This window comes from Amphibalanus amphitrite, unplaced genomic scaffold (assembly GCF_019059575.1).
Source record: "Amphibalanus amphitrite isolate SeventyFive unplaced genomic scaffold, NRLGWU_Aamphi_draft 000939F_arrow, whole genome shotgun sequence".
NCBI classification, from domain to species: Eukaryota; Metazoa; Arthropoda; class Thecostraca; order Balanomorpha; family Balanidae; genus Amphibalanus; species Amphibalanus amphitrite.
In genome coordinates, this window is record NW_024882433.1 from 245,771 (window position 1) to 263,342 (window position 17,572).

Below are 17,572 nucleotides of genomic sequence, written 5' to 3' on the forward strand. Positions count from 1 at the left end.
GAAAAACTCAATTACCTCAGATATTCTGGCAAAATAAATGGGCTGTATGTAGACAAAAATATAATCATCGATTATTCACGTATGCTCTGCTGATGAGGCGGGCGGACTATTCACTAGATGTCACATTCAGCATAGGAATAAGGGCAGAAAGAAATGAACGTACTTATCTTTGAAATCAGCGTAGATAATTCGCCGAAAATGCACAATAAAATCATCGTAAGACTTAAAAACCTGAGCTGACGTTAACATGGCGACAGAGGTCGCCGTGTTATAACGCTGACTAGCCATCAGCATAAAAGAAGTTGAAGTCCGGACAGTCCAGTCTTATATTTGCCTCTTTTATATCACGATATCATTGTCGGTTTTATATCAATTCATGTCAGATACCATTACGTCTTTCCACTAGTTTCAACTATCATTCTTCACACACTACATAAGTGCGTTTCAGTACAATGTTCACAAACGCAAAACTCACAGCAGCTACAAATAAGGGAATGCCGGTGGCCATAGCGAAAAGCAGTTACGAGCCGCGCACATTTTGCCTAGAATATGACGATGTGACGCGTTTAGCTCTTACATATAACTCGCTAAAAATTAAAATCTAGCCTATGGTGGGCTGGAAAAATCTTTGATCACGCCATACCAACACCGTCACTACCAAACTGCACTAAGCACGCTGGCACAAACATCATGTGATACCAAGCAACAGACCACAGATTCAAACTAGTGTTACATGGCTGACTCCAGTGACGTCCCAATGCAGTCATCCCCAATCTCCAATGCAGTCATTGGAGTTGTCGCCGCCAAAGTGTCACTGTACAATGATACACAGCGAACTCATTGGCAACATTTCATAACCTTTCGACCGAATTTGAATGAGTGGCAACTGACAACACACTTCACTTTCACGCGGCACACTACACTCTATAGCACTGGCTCCGTTCTGTCGCAGTATCACTGTCGTGCGACAGTGTCGCAGCCACGCGGCACATCACTGTCGCTTCTTCACGTAGATCGGTGGCGGGTGCGCCGCCGCTACCTCTACCTCACCGGCCCCAGACCCGGCGCCGATAGTGACGCCGGGGCTCGCGGAGGGTCCCGCCGTCTTGGCCGCGGGACGCGCCGGCGGCGGGTCGTCCGCGTAGCTGAGGTAGCGCAGCAGGAAGTATCCCTCGGCGACCAGCACCACCAGGGCGGCGGCCAGGCCGGCCAGGATGCGCGTGGCGGTGCTGGCGCCGCCGGCAGCCACCGCCGTGGCCATGTAGCCGAACAGGAAGGCGGCGCCGACCGAGAACACCACCTGCCCGACCTCGACCAGCTGGGCGTTCACCTCGCGCACTGCGGCCGGCCGCGGGCGAACGGGGGGTGAAGGGGGAGAACACAGAGGAGACGAGCAGACAGGCAGAGAAGAAGGCAGAGAAAAATAGACAAAAAGGTCGAAGCAGATATAAGAGAAAATGACTGCACTTAATTATCCATAGCGCGAGCAATCGCCTAAAGATATATGCAACGGTGTAACGGCACACGTAAATCCAAAAGGTCCATTTGTCTATTTTTGACCACCATAAAATAGTCTTTTCTTCGTCGATACTTAACTTAGTGAACTACTTCCATCTGACGGTTTAATTCATCAGGGACGCTCGTTCATTGTGGGTGTAAATCATACTGCAAGGATCGTAAATAACGCACGACACTTACTTAAAGACGGGCAAAACGATTATAACCCAATATTATCAATATTGTACACGTGCAGATATAATGGTAGCAGACAAGGAACGATTATATCACATCAAGTCATATAATTGACTCCGTTATTTCATCTTAACTACAGCGGATAACCAGTAGTGAGATATTGGTTGCTTTTGACTATATTTTACTTACCAAAGACGTCATCGGACTATATAGTTTAAACCTTTTCTATCTCACTGTTCCGCGGATCTCGGATCAAAGGACATGGTCGCCAACAACCAAAGCGAGCGTGATCGGAAAGGCGACGAGAAGCCCTCAAGGAACAGCTCAAGGAAAAATAATAAACGCAGGCAGCGGCAGGTCAACTGAACGGACTATCAGCATAACAACAGATGGGCTTCAAGCGTCTCAAGGTCTTTGGGCACGCTCGGGCGCGACGGTTGGCGGATAATGACAGCGAATAATAAAGTCAGGAAAGGGGGAAAAACTATTTGGAGGCAGAGTTTGGGTTCCGGTTCATAAATGACCTGTGCTCTGCTGATCAGAGAAAGTCTTCGTAAGTTAAGTATGGCTAATGCAAGTGTTCAATCCTATTTCTACGAAGGTAAAGACAACGCTGTGTAGGAAGTAAGAAGGAGTGAGAAAGTATCATTGAACACTTACTCTGTTTGCCGATTTCGAGGGAGGGTTCTTTGAAGCGGTTCGAGTCCACGTTCCGGACCATTTTGCGGTAGGAGCGCTCCTCTTGCTCTGCTCTCAAACGCTGACACCGTGCCTGTGAGCACAAGAAAATGGGAACGTGTAACACACTAAACATTTCTGAGCATGGAAGCCTTTTAGATCGAGAGCTGCCATGGTGTCATACATCGCGGGTAACAGTGACCTTTCGGCACTCGGCACTCGGCAGTCAGGAAGAGCTAGATATTGATGCGGGTGATAAATCATATAATCTAACGAAACATGTCGCAGACATTCTGGACAGATCGTCACATATACATCTCGAACGACGGTGGTCGAACTGTACCCAAAATGATGCTTTCCGGTACACGATAATTACGTGGTTCCCACTTCCAATAGATTCAACGAGTTATGACCGTTTCATCATTCAATCGAAAGAGAAGCATTCCCCAAATCTGCTGCCATCAAACACCCACCTCCAGTTCGGGGTTCCGTTCCTGTGTGACCGGCGAGGGCAGCTCCATCGTCCCGCCGGCCAGCAGGTCAAACAGCGGCTCCTGCTGGCCCTCTGCGGTCAGCCGCTCGCGCAGCCAGCGCATCGCCTCCAGACTGAGACCGCCCCCGGCGGGCCGGTCCAGCCAGCGGCGCACCGCGGCCGGCACAGTGTCCGGCGGCAGCGGCCCCACCAGCAGCCGCACCGACTCACGGACAGATTCAGACGGGTGCAGCTCCATACTGCTGCCGGGAAACGGAGCAGTAACGGGGTCACGGCGGTACCTGGAGGGAAGGTAGGTCACGGAAGGCTCCGATAGAGGCTAGGTCAATGAATCGATGCTGGGTGCTTTTTATTATTGAAAAGAGATGAACTACTAATAATCAATATTCTCTCCACTTACGGCCAGATACCTATTTTAGCTCAACCATTGCGTGAATAAAAAACATTACCCAATATAAACGAAAAAAATAAGGCATCCACAGATGGCATTTCCGATTCCCAATCAACCTGTGACCTGGGAAGCAGCAGTCTTGAGACTGCACATCATCTCAGCTTATGCCAGCAGTGGTGCCACATTTGTCGGTCTCTGTCAGACTCGGTAACCTTACCTCACCGGCTCACCTCAGTTCTACGTCAGTTTCTGCTGTGCCCGGCGGTAGTAGTCGCGCAGTTCGGCCTCCTTCCGTTCAAACTCCTCGTCCACCTGAGCGCGCGCCTGCTCCAGCTCAGTGAGGAACTGACCCCAGCTCTCCTCACGCTCGATCTGCAGCTCGGCTACACGGTCCTGCAACTGTGGGGCCGAGCTCAGCGTCAGCGGCGGCCAGCCCGGGGTAGGGTGTCCGGGGCGGCAGGGGAAATGGACGAAACAGGAGATCGGCGGGCTCCAGTTCTGCCCAGTTGAATTGCTGGATCCTATATTTGTTACAATCAATGAACTGAGAGGAAAAGAGTATGCATACCAGCAGTCTTAATGTGCATCAAATAATCTTCACATTTTCAGTGGCAGATACAACCACTTAAAGTGTCCCAAAATGATGTAACCAAAGCCCATTATTTGCTCACTCATTATCTAGATATTAGGATAGGTATGTCACCTTTTCGTTGTTGGTTGGTGCTTTGATGAGTGCACGGCACTGTGCCTCCAGCAGTGTGGCGTCCTCCTGCAGGCCGGGCAGGCTCTTCTGCACCAGAGCAGCACAGCCGCCGACCAGCTCAGAGTTGATCTGATTCAGCTGGGCCAGCGGGTCAGCCAGCGATGGTGCACACCCCTCTGGGTGCTTTGACTACCAGCACACAAACAGAAAACAGTCAACAATGGCTATGAATCAGCCTCAACACAGGCAGTGTGCCTGTCAGCATGTGTGATGCCTTTGGTCTAAATCACTACCACATCCTTGTCATAGCAAGGATCACTAGCTAAAGCAAGCACATTGCAGTAAGTTCCTGCCTATCTTGCTGCAATGACTTGCATTGCAATCAGTAGTTGGCACTGGCAGCTTGCAACTGCTCAGTTTAGTTGACCTGATGTCTGCCACTGCAGGTATTTAGTATAGAGATAACAGCAGGCAATATGCCAATTAAAAGAGTAGAAAGCTAATGATAATAATAAGAGTTCTGAACTTTAAAACTACCTACACTAATCCTGATATCTGACATTTGCTGGACCAAACATCAATGTCCTTCATTATTCATTTAACTGAATGTGCATTAACTACAGTCTAACCAGTTCAGTGGAATTCTCATTGGCTTTTTCTGAGTTCTGAATTCTTACAACTACCTACACTAATCCTGATATCTGACATTTGCTGGACCAAACATCAATGTCCTTCATTATTCATTTAACTGAATGTGAATTAACTACAGTCTAATCTAACCAGTTCAGTGGAATTCTCATTGGCTTTTTATTTACATCCAGCTAATCTTGTCCAATGACTTGATAGCATAAATGATTATGAATGTTGCCTGAACAAATGAATAAGTGAATGTGGAATCTGAATGTAACCAAATGCCATGAATGCGCATTCACAGCATTTGGTAAGATTGGGCCCTGGTCTAGCCTGATTTTAGACTTTATACTTTATACTATTGGAGCTCAACAGAGCCATATTTGCCAGCAGATACTTACCTCAAAATTATGAACAAATGACTTGATTTCACCCCTCAGGAATGGCCGGTGATCAAACAGCCGAGCCCACACCTCAATTGCGTGTTCTGTGAATAACCATTGTCAATTACAATCACTATTAACAGTAAACAAGTTAGGTACCTACCCAGCCAGCAAATCGGAGCTTTCCCCGTACGGGGAAGGCCTGTGGCGAGCTTGGGGCAGGCTCGGGGAAACCCCAACCGTTCTCCTGGGGAAAACGGAGCGTTCGCTTGGGATTTGAGACACTTTGTACGGGGAACTTTATGCGGGATTCGTACGGGGAAACGGTATAACTGCCCAAGCGTTCCCCAAACGTCCCCCAAGCTACCCCCGCGCCGACTATGGTTAAAACCCGTTGTTAAGGTCGGTTCCCCGTACGGGGCTTTCGAACATTTTCCCCAAGAAGATCCTGTGCGAGCCCCGCACATTCCCCCCACCCGGCTATACGGGTTTATGCTTACTGGAGACCTTCCCCGATCGGGGAAACCGTGATTTTCCCCTAACGTTCCAAGACCTTTCCCCCGCGCGAACCCCGGCCGTTCCCCGACTTGGCAATGGCCCCACTGCCTTGTCTGCTTTTTTCCCCGTACGGAGAAGCCAGTAAAAACCGCACTGGGAAACAGATTCGGGTCCCATTAAAATTGACAATGACTATTTATTTTGTCCGTAAACATACAAATATTTGTATACACATACTTGTATAAATACAAACAAAATTGTCCACTTGTTTCCCCGCAATAGGGAAATGATAAAACCACACAGGAAAATAATTAGAACCAATCCATTTGGCTATGCCTGTTTATTTCCAGACTTTCAGGACGCTTCAGCGACTAGATCACTACACAACAGTCGGCCAAGCATGGTATGTACCACCACAGCCTATACTATTTTTATGTGGAGTCCTTCATTTGATGAAAGGTTAACATAGGTACTTGATATACTCGTTACAAATCAAGACAAACACTAAAAAGGTTATTATTCACTTAAAATACATTGTGAACGCTTAGCAGGTGGCAAACATGACATACAGCAGCAGCACAGCAGTGACAAACAACAGGTGACGAACACGAGCACTGGTAACCGGTCTAACCCCAGTTCTAACACGTCGAACCCCAGTTGATCCTCTGCAGTAGGAGTCTGTTCAGCAGATTGAGAACGACGGCTTTTCTGTAGTCTCCCTACAGCTGGTCCCGCCTTCCGATCAGTAGTGCCCTGGATCCACAACTCGAGTCTTCCTTCTGGCTGTTTCAGTCACATCTCAGCGGTCAGCTGCCGCTGAGAGCCACCTTGCTATGATCCATGTCCCAGCGCATCTCCAGGAATTCTGCGGCTGTGGACAAAAACAAAAATATGTGCACTTGTAGGTATATCAATCAGGTTTTACAGCTAGCTACTACATGAAATGTCCTTATATGGAAACGTCAGCTTACGCTGAAACATGTTGAATGCCATTTTATAAAATTACACTTATTTATAACTTTTTTCCACGAAAAGTGCTTAAAAATTGAATGTGATATACTTATATATATATAAATGCAATGAAAACCCTAAGCCTCATGCTAATAATTGTATTGAAAATAGGGCCAAGAAAACGAGACTAATACAATTATTAGCATGAGGCTTAGGGTTTTCATTGCATTTATATATATAATCATGAGCCTTAAAACCGCGCTTTCTTTCATCATTCAACATAAGTGATATACTTAGAATAATTAATTAAATCAGGAAATAAAATTCAATAATTAGATTTGTACTTCTAAACATTTCTCATTCCAGGAAAAGTCATTAGGTAATAAATGTTTTACGTCTATATTACGCCTTCCTTACGAAGTTCCTCGCGAAAGCACTTGACAGATAAATGAACGCCGTTTGACAATTAAAATCGGTTGCTATATAGTTTTTCAAGATAACAATCCCTTTCACAAGCAGAGCTGTCTAGTAGAGCCGCTGAAACAGGCTCTTCCCGAAGACAGAAAATGGAATGCGAGAGCCTATTCAAATGCATGTTATTTATTACAATCGCGTCAATTGTTCGCACATCCCTGTAAGTGGTTGATGCGATCGTGATTTCATGTGTTTAATTAATGGGCTCTCGCATGAGATTTTCTGGCTGTAGAAAGAGTGTGTCTCAGCCTTTAGACTTGGGTGAAGGACAGGTTGTTCAACAGCTCTAAGCTAGCCCCCACCCCCATAAACTGCTTACCATCTTCGCCTGGAAGTCGCTCTTCGGTTGCTCATGCGAGCAATTACGCATTAACTCCACGCCGGGTTCATACTGCTGTTGTGGGTTCTGCCAAGTCCCGTCGGAAACCTTCCGGTCGTAACCGGCAGACGTCCCTCTAGAACAGAAGCAGATGAAGCATTAGGCTGATGACATTATATTGTCCGGGCAATTTAAGGATAATCTCAGACGGAGGTTGATGACCTTAGTCATTTTTACGTCATATTCTGCATATCCTAGACAGTTATCAAGATATTGTGTGTATCGAAAGCTTTGTCTTTTACAATAAACTTGAGTTAGTATCGTCATTTTATATCTGTCATGGATTCGTTACAATTAAGTGCTTTAGTTCCTTACCAACACAGCATAGCTTCCTCGTCGAGCTGCGTCCTCCGTTGTTGCCGAGTCCAGCTTCTCACGCACCGACCCCAGCGGCCAGCAGTAGATCACGACTTTGAGCACAGGTCAGTCAAGCGGTCACCACATCTCGCCGTTCACCGTCTTCGTTCACAGCTCTGTAGTGTCGCCGCACTCTTCAGTGCCAACCATGGTCTGACCTGGAGCGGTACCTAGCCCACGGCTTGCTCACACAACCGCGCGGCGCAGTGACTCTGGACCGACTTCCCCCGTTCGTCCCGTCTGACACGTCGGCACGGCCCCATTCACGATGACAGATGGCGACAGGAGACGCCCCTCAACCAGATGTGCGGACGGAACCGACGGCGGCCGGTCGTTGCTACCCCTCCCTCCCCTCCCCTCGCTGCGTTGAGGCGACAAATGTATGTCGTGGGCAGTGTGTTGTTGAAATTTTGATGCTTTTGTAATTTCAATGCGATGAGTGATGACAGAAGAAAGAAAACGTAATGTTTATGCCACAGCAGTGCGAGAAGAAACAAAGATCCTGAAAGTTGTCAAAGTTGTTTTTACCTCATGAAATAACGGCACCAACGTTCGTTCAAAATAATGGCGTGTGCGTGTCCTCATCCTCACGGCTTAGCAGGCCCCGTAAACCTAGACGGCTTTACCTCTCTTTTAGGTCGAAAATTACATACATCAAATGCCTCAATCAAATGTCTGCGAATAACCGTTTTCATGATAGGTAACTGGTACACAATTGGTAGGCATTTGGTCCAGATGCGGTGCCGATTTGATCAATTATATCAGACATTATTTTCGATTAAAACACTGAAATAAATAGGTATATGATATAAAGATATGAAAAAGAAATTTGGTGCAAATTTGGTCAGGTTTGATGCATTCGCCAGATCACCTGTCATGAAAACGATTATAAAAAATTATATCGTTATAGGTATCGTTTTATCGTTATATCGTTATAAAATCGTTATATCGCTAATTTTTTTTTATTAATCTCCCTTCAATCGATGCATGAACCTATAGCTCTAGAACTGCTCCTAAGACTGCTTTTAGCATTCCCAAGATGCATTTTTCTTTATTGAATACTTGTGGAATTACATGCTGGAAGTCGATCTCAAGACGTCCTACTGGCGGTTGGGATTCGTCTGGGGATTAAGTGTAAAATCCCGAGCGGGGAATTTCAACAGTTCCCCTACTTTTCCCCAATCAAACTGTTCTTGAAAATGGGTCGGGGATAACGCACCCTTCCCCGTTCGGGGAATCTGATCTTTAACCCGACCGAACCCCAACAGTGGGGTTTGATTGGGGAATGCTGCTCTTTCCCCGTACGGGGATCGGTGTAATTTCCCCATGTCTTTTGAACATATTACCAATACAGTCGGGGAAGGGATGGGGAACACGGACCGTTCCCCGATCCGATAGGGGAATTGTACGTTCTCCCCAAGCTTTCCCCAACACTGTCCCCGCACTTTCCCCAACCGAATTGCTGGCTGGGTAGTACCTACATATAGTCTCACTGAAAAAGGCACTTTCCGCCTAAGTTAAGAGTACCTACTTGGCTTAAATGCTTGTCTCAAACTTATCTATCTCATTTATGAAATAAAGAACGAAACTGAAATAGGTATCGTCATGTCAAATCAAATGTATTTCAGTGGCACAAAAATGTTAAATTACGTACCTTCAAAATGATATCAGTTTACTCACCAAGTATATCCTTTTTCTCTGTCATTACATATCTTCGGAGACCAGACGAAATTAAATTATTCGTTGGCACCAAAAATGAAATTAATTCGGAATAAAATCAAATTAGTCATACGTTCATCATGTTTGGACCAAGTTTGGACCAAGATTCGGTTTTGACGCAGTTTAGACATTTGAGGCTGGAGACTGGATCAAAACAAGTAGCTTTAAATGATAAAAAATAAATGACGTCATAAAAATAAAATCAACACACTTCCCGGGCTTCTCTGCTCGTTCTTCAGTGCGATCGCTAGAAAACGCTTGTTTTTCATTCGTCCGTATGTTTACGTCAGAAAACCATGTTGTAAATTTTTCCGAGAGGAACAATCAACTATCACGTGATTTTCTCCTGACAGTCATAAATGACGTATCTTGTCATTTATAGTCCCAAAGACAGAGCATTTGAAAGTGAATTAAATGTGATTAAACGGATCAAAGAGACTAGAGAGAATGTATGAAATGGGACCACTTTGCATAAGAGCAACGAGACGTTTTCACATTGAAATGTGCAGTGCGCTGAATTCCACTTTTTACGTTTTCAATTTGATACAGAAATGCTAAAAAGACTTAATAGCCTGGTTTTGATAAAAAAAAAATTAAAAATTGAATAACTTTACATCTAAATTAACGTTAACTGTAAAAAGAAGCATTTTCAGATTACGATGACGTCATTTGTAATGCTTTTGCGGAAAATATCAAGCACGGTCTAAAACGGAGTTGTTGTTTTTGTCAAAGAGGGCGCATGCTCGCATTTCCACGCGCACGAGGTCCGTGACGGGTCGGCACCGTGGAACGTAAGTACTGAGTTTGAGTTTGCAGTTTGCACTGCGGTCTTTGCATTGCGGACCAGGCCACCCAGCCCCCCCTTCCCAACCCAAGCTACGGATGGCTTCCTCAGGAGCTGCGCCGCGCTTCAAGGGAGCAGCCTGAGCCCGCATGGGATGAAGTTGCCTGTCCAGCCCGGAATAGGGTTGCGGCGTGGAAAAGAAGGATTTCAGTATCCTGAGGATAGATACGACGGAACGGGTGATGATTGACCTTTGCATTCTGGGTGCCTTTACCGCCCTTCGACCCCTACCCAGCTGCGACGCCCCTTCCTAGCTGCCAGGTTCCCACTCCCACTCCCGCCCCAGCCCGCCGACTTGCCGGCGGTCATTAGGTAGGTACTCTTTAGGTACGGCTCTCGCGAGATTAAGCTGTAGGTTTTGCACTTTTACATTTCCGGTTATATCTCAGAAACTAATCGATCTACGATGAAATCGTTTTACACGACCATGGCCGGCTTGTGAACCAACAAGGCGATCGCATCTTCAACACTTAAAAGATTAAGACGACGAAGATATAGCCTGAAGTATACTAATTTGTCTAGGTGCAAAACCTACCGTTAAAACCCGCGAGACCTGTACCTCATCGGTCGGTACTCGGTCCGACTACTGGCCGTGAACTGCCCCTCCCTCCCCCCTCTGGTCGTGGAGGTGCGATTGGGGGAAGGGGGGGGGGCTGCAAGTTGATTCCGACAATGTCTTGGGGGGTCTTTGCAGTTAACTCCCGGTAATCTTTAAGTTTCTCAGTGCTTGTGCGAGGATCATATTAAAGCATTTTGATTAATGATTAATGACCTTACCCTCGTAGTTTGAAAAAGTTAGATCAAAACACTTGTTTATTAATAATTTCGAGCACAGCTCTTCATCAGAATACAAAGCTAATTTTTTTTTTTTTAGCTTTGTATTCTGATGAAGAGCTGTGCTCGAAATTATTAATAAACAAGTGTTTTGATCTAACTTTTTCAAACTACGAGGGTAAGGTCATTAATCATTAATTAACTCCCGGTAAGTTGAAATCGAACGATCTAAAGCTGTCTATGTCCCTTCAAATTTAGTACAAACACTGCCGATACGGGATACCGACCATTTGGCTGACTTAAACCCACTCTTTTTTCCAGCACCAAAATGGTCCAGGCTTGGTACATGGGTGACCTGTCTGCAGACGACGACCAGCGCTTGCCCCACAAAACGGAGCCCTTCGAGGAACTGTCGCTGGATCAGCTGAAGGAGAGGACCGGATGCCTGTACTGGAAGGTATGTGAATCAACATTGCCTTGTTCATATAGTTTTGAGTGTTTTTTTTTGTCCAGCGGCCCTTGTTCTGATTGTTTGCCGTCCCCCAGATTGAAGACGAGGACGTTGAGAACTCGCCTCTGGTGGAGAAGATTCGCCAGGAGCGCGGCTACAACTATAAGGACGTCATCACTGTGTCGCCGGACAAGCTGGAAAACTACGAGACCAAGGTCAGTGCCGAGCGAGAAAGTCTGATCTGAATGTCCGTGTGCTTCCCGGGCTAATTAAAGGTGAGTTATTTCGTAAGGGTCTGACATCTTCCCATACTAAGAGAAGATATCTTTACCGTGGCTTAACGGCTTTAGCGAATGCCTGCTCATTGAAGTTGGTGTTATTGTTGGTGCTCGCCTTCCAACTAAGCTACAAAGAATGCGCACAAATGAGTATTTTCTTTTCTTGTCAGAAGCTGCATTTACGCATCGCTGAACGGCAATTACTGCAGATAGAAGTGCGTCAGTACGATAAATCTATCGTCCTAAAAACTTATCTTTGGGTAGAGTTGGCTTGTCGTTTGGTAGGTATCGCTTCTTCCGACAGTTACGCGTCCCCAACCGAAGATGACAAAACTGCTAAGTGCTAAACCTGGTGTGTTGTCGCTTGTCGGTCGTCCCTGGTGCCGGAGTTTGTTGACTGCCTCAATGCCTAATACTGAGCCGAGAGGTCTGCCCCGCTAAGGACGAGGCTGTAAGAGGTAATGTGATTGCCGTGCTCTTTTCCGATTGGACCAAGGATACTGTTCGGTATTGAGGTCCGGGTGCATGGGGAATGCCAGATATCAAAGTGCGATCCACGTGTCATCCCTTTTGCATTTGACCCATGGGTAACTAGTCTGGAGCCCGATTTCATCAGGAGTTGGAAGGCTTACGGTAATGGTAACACTGTGCAGGTTATTCTGGGAGGTCGTCGGGGTGTTTATGAATGCCAGGTTATTCTGGGATACTGTTTATCCATGCATGCATGAACCATGCACTGTGCGGATCTGTAACTTGTTCCCATGCGCGTTATGGAAAAAATGTTGCCCTGTATCATCTTGCAAAGGTAGAACTGATGAATGCGATCCGTCCTGGTACTGGTGGTTTATGGCTAGTGCGGTTCCGGTCCGGCTCAATGGAACTCAAATTACCCTGGTAGGTCCTCCGCTGAAGTCGTTTTCACTGTCACTGCTCGGGGTTACATGAGCAGAGTTAATACGCATTACAAACGGACTACAATGGTGAGCGAATAGGAAAATCCGTTCCTGATAGATACGCATTTACTTGCTCATGTAACCCCGGTAATTGGCATTTTTACTAAAGTCTTCTTGCTGTCATCGGCATAACCGAGGCGGATGGTCGCACTTTGGCGTGCCCGCATCTGTTTATACAACCGGTGCCTGGCACGTCTGACTGCTACCCGCTCAAGGTCGGCGGACGCGTGGGCCGTGGCCGAGGCCTCCGGCCGCACCACCCCATCCTCCCCCCCCCCCCCCGCGCGGCGCACGGTCGACCTTTGCCCGGCGGCTGGGCTGGCTCGGCTCGTCGGGTCACCTGACTTATCGGACGGCTCTGATTGGTCGGAGACCGCCGGCGGCGCCGGCCCACAGCTGAGCGACGAGTGACGCACGCAAGCACCGCTGTCACCACGCGCCGGCCGCGCAGTTCTGAGCCGGGGTCCGAGTGTGGTGGTCCGTTCCATTCACCTGTGCGCACGTGGTGCGTCCGTGAGACGCGCGGCACGTGTCCGATCCGCCACGGTGTGCCGTGAGGGCTCCGCCAGCCAGCCGCGGCCCGACCATGGCGGACGACAACGTGAAGCGCTTCATCGTCCCCAAGTCGAACTTGTCCCCGCTGCTGCTCGTGGGCCTGCTGCACTACGTGGCGGTGCGGGTCTACCTCTTCTTCGCGCCGCTCATCACTCGCACGTGGCGGGTGTACCTGCAGACGCTGCGCGCGCTCACACTTCCCTACCAGTGCTGCTGCACGGTGATGCTGTTCACCATGTTCTGGCCGTTCCTGCTGCTGGCTGCCTGGTTCTACACGTGCATCCGTCTGTGGGAGTACTACGGGTTTCCGATACGGGCGGTGCCGGCTGTGGAGCCCCTGATGGGGCCGCTGGACGTGCGAGAGAACCCGCCGGTTCGCCGGACGGCCGTTCCCGCCCGACCGGCCGCCGCCGCCCCCGGCACCTCGGCCTCGACTTCAGTCGCTGTCGGTGGCGCCCGTCGGCGCACCACGGCGCGCGCTCCGACCCGGGCCTCTACCTCTAGTCAGAGCTCCACAGGGGTGTCCCAGGCCGACCCCGGCGAGGGCCCGTCAGGTCTGCAGGCGGAGGGAGCCGCCGCTGCGCCCCCGGCCGAGGGAGAGCCCGGCTGGCACGGCAGCGAGGCGGCGCGCCGGTTCAGAGAGCGTACCCCGGACGGCTGGTTCGGGCCGCCGCCGCCCGAGGAGGGCGGCCCGGAGCCGCCCTACGTGCCCTACGACCCGAACTTTGTCGATCCCACCGACTACCTCCCCGCCGAGGAGCTGGCCAAGTACAAAATCTACAAACGGCGCACCCCTTACCGGAGAGTGCCCTGAGAGGTGTGACCCGTCCCGACCGGCCGTGGTGCCGGGGGAGGGACGTCAGGTCATATTAGGTCACAGAACACTGGGGGTGTCTGGATGAGTGAACACAGAACGGTACGCTCGCGTTTGATGAGAAGTGTTGCGTGTGTTTTATCCATTTAACCTCATTGTTTAGTCGTTTGAGTGGTCTGGTGTTGTGTATTTATAATCATTTTCATTGTGCGGTTGTACCGTCGCCGTTTTGTGGATTGTTTACAGACTTCGACAATATCATTAGGGCTGTGAAGGGATGGGAGGGATATGCTAGCGATAAGAGACAACTTTGTCGTCTGTTCCGGTGAAGTATCACTGGCTCATTGCAGTTCAGTTCGGGGCAATCGTAATTATTGCTTAAAAAGTAATGTATGTTCATTTTTTGTGTGATTGTCTCTGCCCAGCTAAAATCAATAGAAATAAAATTTATGATTACCTCCTGGTGTTTGAGATGGGTCTCATTATCCAATGATGATGCGAAGTTGGATTATCTGTAAGTAAGGTGAAGCGTATTTATCGCACTTGAAGGACGACTACGGTTATCGTTCGAGCCGTGTACACGTGATCCATCTGGGACATGGTGAGTGCAGTTATCACCGCCGTGTGTACGATTACATATCTATTCGTTAAGGCGACTGGCTAGACGCGTTTTCCGATAATGAGAGTTGTCGAGTTTGTACTCGTGTGCCCACCAACGATTTTGTCATCGTGTTCCCAGCAGCAGAAACTAGGGTCACAACACCATACGTTGGTCGCTGCTCGGCTGTCTCCGCGATAGTAGACGGACGGCGCTCAGTGTTGCATCATCGCAGACCCTTGTTTCGTTTTCCCGGGTCGTTTGTATAGTATCCCACGCACCCATGTCCCATCTCAACTGACTCGCCTATTATACTCGCCTACCAACTCGAGATGCTCAACATCTCCAGCTACTCACCAACTTTGCCCAGTCGACGCTAACTACCAACGTCTCACGTCCCCACCTCACCCTGTCTGCCACAGATAAAGTCGTTCTTCGAGGAGCACCTGCACTCGGACGAGGAGATTCGCCTGATCCTGGAGGGCTCCGGGTACTTTGACGTGCGCGACACGGACGACCGGTGGGTGCGCGTGCTGGTGGAGCGCGGAGACCTGCTGGTGCTGCCGGCCGGCAGCTACCACCGCTTCACCTGCTGCTCAAAGGTGGGTGGCCGGGAGCCATGTCCTTGGCCGAGGCCTGCATCCCTGGACCCTCATAGACGCATGCGTCCCTGGCTGAGACCCCCCCCCCCCCTGATCCGGCTGAGACTGGCACGGGCGTCGGTGAAAACAGGGCGCCGGAGGGCACATTTGGTCACGTGACTATTAAGAACTTCTCCCCCTCTCAGTGCCTTCTACATGCTGGATGTCACGTGGTTTATGGGAGTGAATTTCAAGAGCCTTGATCAAGTCGCCCCAGGCGCCCTGTTTTCACCGTCGTCCGACTCGCACCCCATCCGGCCGAGGCCTGCAACCACGACAGAGCCCTGGCGCCTGCACCACTGGCCAACATTCCTTCGCTTCTGTCCCTGGCCTGGCGACTCTTGGCCGAGACGCGGGTTCTCCTGGTCGATGCTCCTCCAGACGCTTCTGGCCTCAGGGCGTTCATCAACTTGCATGTGCATTCCGTTGGGTTTCGGAAAGACCTTGGTTTTTCCTTGGTGTGGCTGCGTCGTTTGACTACTTCGTTGGATGACCAATTCCATCAAATAACTTAACTTTCCCATCCACATATCCTCCAATCCTCCGTCAGTTTTTGGACCAAGCTCCTTTTTGGATCCATCTTCGGCTTTAGTATGTACCGAAGTACGGTGGTGGTCTACTAACTGCGTATGCCATTAGTTAAATGCGTGCTTTCTGATCGGACGCCTGCTATGTGCAGATAAGAGACATTCTATAGATTCGTTCGGTGCGGGACAGGACTGGGCGCATGGCTTAAGGAAAGAGCATGTTCGCTTTTCAACCATGTTTGTCTTCCGCTCTGGCTGTACGGTGACGGGTGACGAAACACAACTATGCTGATAACGCCAGTAAATAGCTGTTTGGCGGCGATAAAGCGATGGTTATCGGTGTCCTATTTAGCTAATCGTACTTGTGTGCGCGCACAAGTTTTCCTTCATCTGTCGTTGTCGTCGGGTGTCCTTGGTTGTACTGAATAGCGGCTTACTCAAGTAAATAGTTACCGTGTTCATACGAACGCGTATACGTATAAGGTAAAACAAAGAAACACGTACTGTAAAGCAATCATGTCTGTGTTTCCTAAGCAATGTTATAGAGAAGGGCGTATAACTTCTTCAGAACTAACATATTCTTATACTTAGGTACCAACTTCGGTTGAATTTCGATCCAGTTTTATTGTTCTTCCCCTCCCCTGGTCCAAATCTGGGCTCAGCCATGACATGGACTGGCCGCCGTAGAGTGACATTTCTCCGGGGCTTGTCCCACACAGAACTACATCAAGGCGTGCCGTCTGTTCTGTGGAGAGCCCGTGTGGAAACCCTACCCTCGGGGAGAGGAATCTGACAAGATGACGGCTCGCGCCGAGTACCTGAAGCAGATGACTGCGGCCGCCTGAGCGACCGGAGCGGGGAGGGCGGCGGCACCGTCCTCTATACGGGCACACTGTGGCAGAGGGCGGCGGCACCGTCCTCTATACCGGCACACTGTGGCAGAGGGCGGTGGCACCGTCCTCTATACCGGCAGACTGTGGCAGAGGGCGCCGATAGCGGCGCCGATGGCCGACCATCAGATGACCCGACAAGGTGCTGAAGAGCTACAACCAACTTTCAGGGGTATTCGATTTTTGTGATCCTTTGAAGATCTTCCTGGTGTTAGTGGATCTTTCCCATTGGAGTGTTATGGGTGAATCGTGAATTGTAACTCGGTCAAGGGACCAACGTTAGTTAACTGATAATTACTGGATAAAAGCATCGAGCACGTAAAACAGTTTTTTATGTAAAAATATTCACGAGTGATGTGCACTTTGTGATACGGAACTATCGGCTTTTTGCCAGACTTGTGCCATTTCTTCTCTTTTCTTTTGTGCAATGCTATCTCATTTGTGTATTTGTGTCTAATTAGAGGGCAGTCTGCAAAGCTCAAATGTGCTAGAGCTCAACATGAAGCAAGGTTATGAAATACCCCCAACGGTTGCATTGCTGTTTCTTTTTGTATAGCTTTGTTTCGTCGGTAGATGGAGTACTAAAGCAAACTGAATCTCTTTTGTAATATCGTGCGGGATTGTGCTGGTGCTGTAATACATTTAACGAGGGAGGGAATTGAAATAAATATTTACGCTTATTTCGGCTTGATATTTGTATGGTTAAGACCAACCTCTCCGTAATGTGCGACAACACACACTGAATATATTTTACGCCTCACAACCAAAATGCAAACATTCACTACTACAAGCCATGAAAATGACTGGTGAATGGTGATCCGTCCATTGTTAGTCCATGGAGTATGGGAAATGTTTAATTCCGCGGAGTAACGGTACGCTTGCTGGCATCACATGCTCAC

At 48.7% G+C, this 17,572-nt stretch overlaps 2 protein-coding genes across 6 annotated transcripts; one reads left to right on the forward strand and one right to left on the reverse strand.

Moving 5' to 3' along the window:
• Nucleotides 1–302: 302 nt before the first annotated feature.
• LOC122368325 (transmembrane protein 199-like) lies at nt 303–9,691 on the reverse strand. 5 transcript variants are annotated; one of them, XM_043342152.1, is made up of 7 exons: nt 9,310–9,691; nt 4,989–5,074; nt 3,958–4,146; nt 3,485–3,653; nt 2,844–3,102; nt 2,353–2,464; nt 303–1,338 (listed from the first exon to the last, which is right to left on the reverse strand). In XM_043342152.1, the coding sequence occupies exons 5-7, from the start codon at nt 3,099–3,101 to the stop codon at nt 992–994; spliced, it is 717 nt and encodes a 238-aa protein (XP_043198087.1). In that variant the 5' UTR covers nt 3,102; nt 3,485–3,653; nt 3,958–4,146; nt 4,989–5,074; nt 9,310–9,691; the 3' UTR covers nt 303–991. The 5 variants fall into 5 exon arrangements, with proteins under 5 accessions (XP_043198087.1, XP_043198086.1, XP_043198089.1 ...); XM_043342151.1 differs by having other exon boundaries at nt 2,844–3,105; nt 9,310–9,676; XM_043342154.1 differs by having other exon boundaries at nt 2,844–3,104; nt 3,488–3,653; nt 9,310–9,597.
• A 359-nt stretch (nt 9,692–10,050) lies between these two features.
• LOC122368326 (1,2-dihydroxy-3-keto-5-methylthiopentene dioxygenase-like) lies at nt 10,051–17,353 on the forward strand. Its single transcript, XM_043342157.1, has 6 exons — nt 10,051–10,139; nt 11,288–11,423; nt 11,513–11,632; nt 15,038–15,217; nt 16,503–16,651; nt 16,734–17,353. Exons 2-5 carry the CDS (start codon nt 11,295–11,297, stop codon nt 16,626–16,628), a joined length of 555 nt encoding a protein of 184 aa, XP_043198092.1. The 5' UTR covers nt 10,051–10,139; nt 11,288–11,294; the 3' UTR covers nt 16,629–16,651; nt 16,734–17,353.
• Nucleotides 17,354–17,572: the final 219 nt, after the last annotated feature.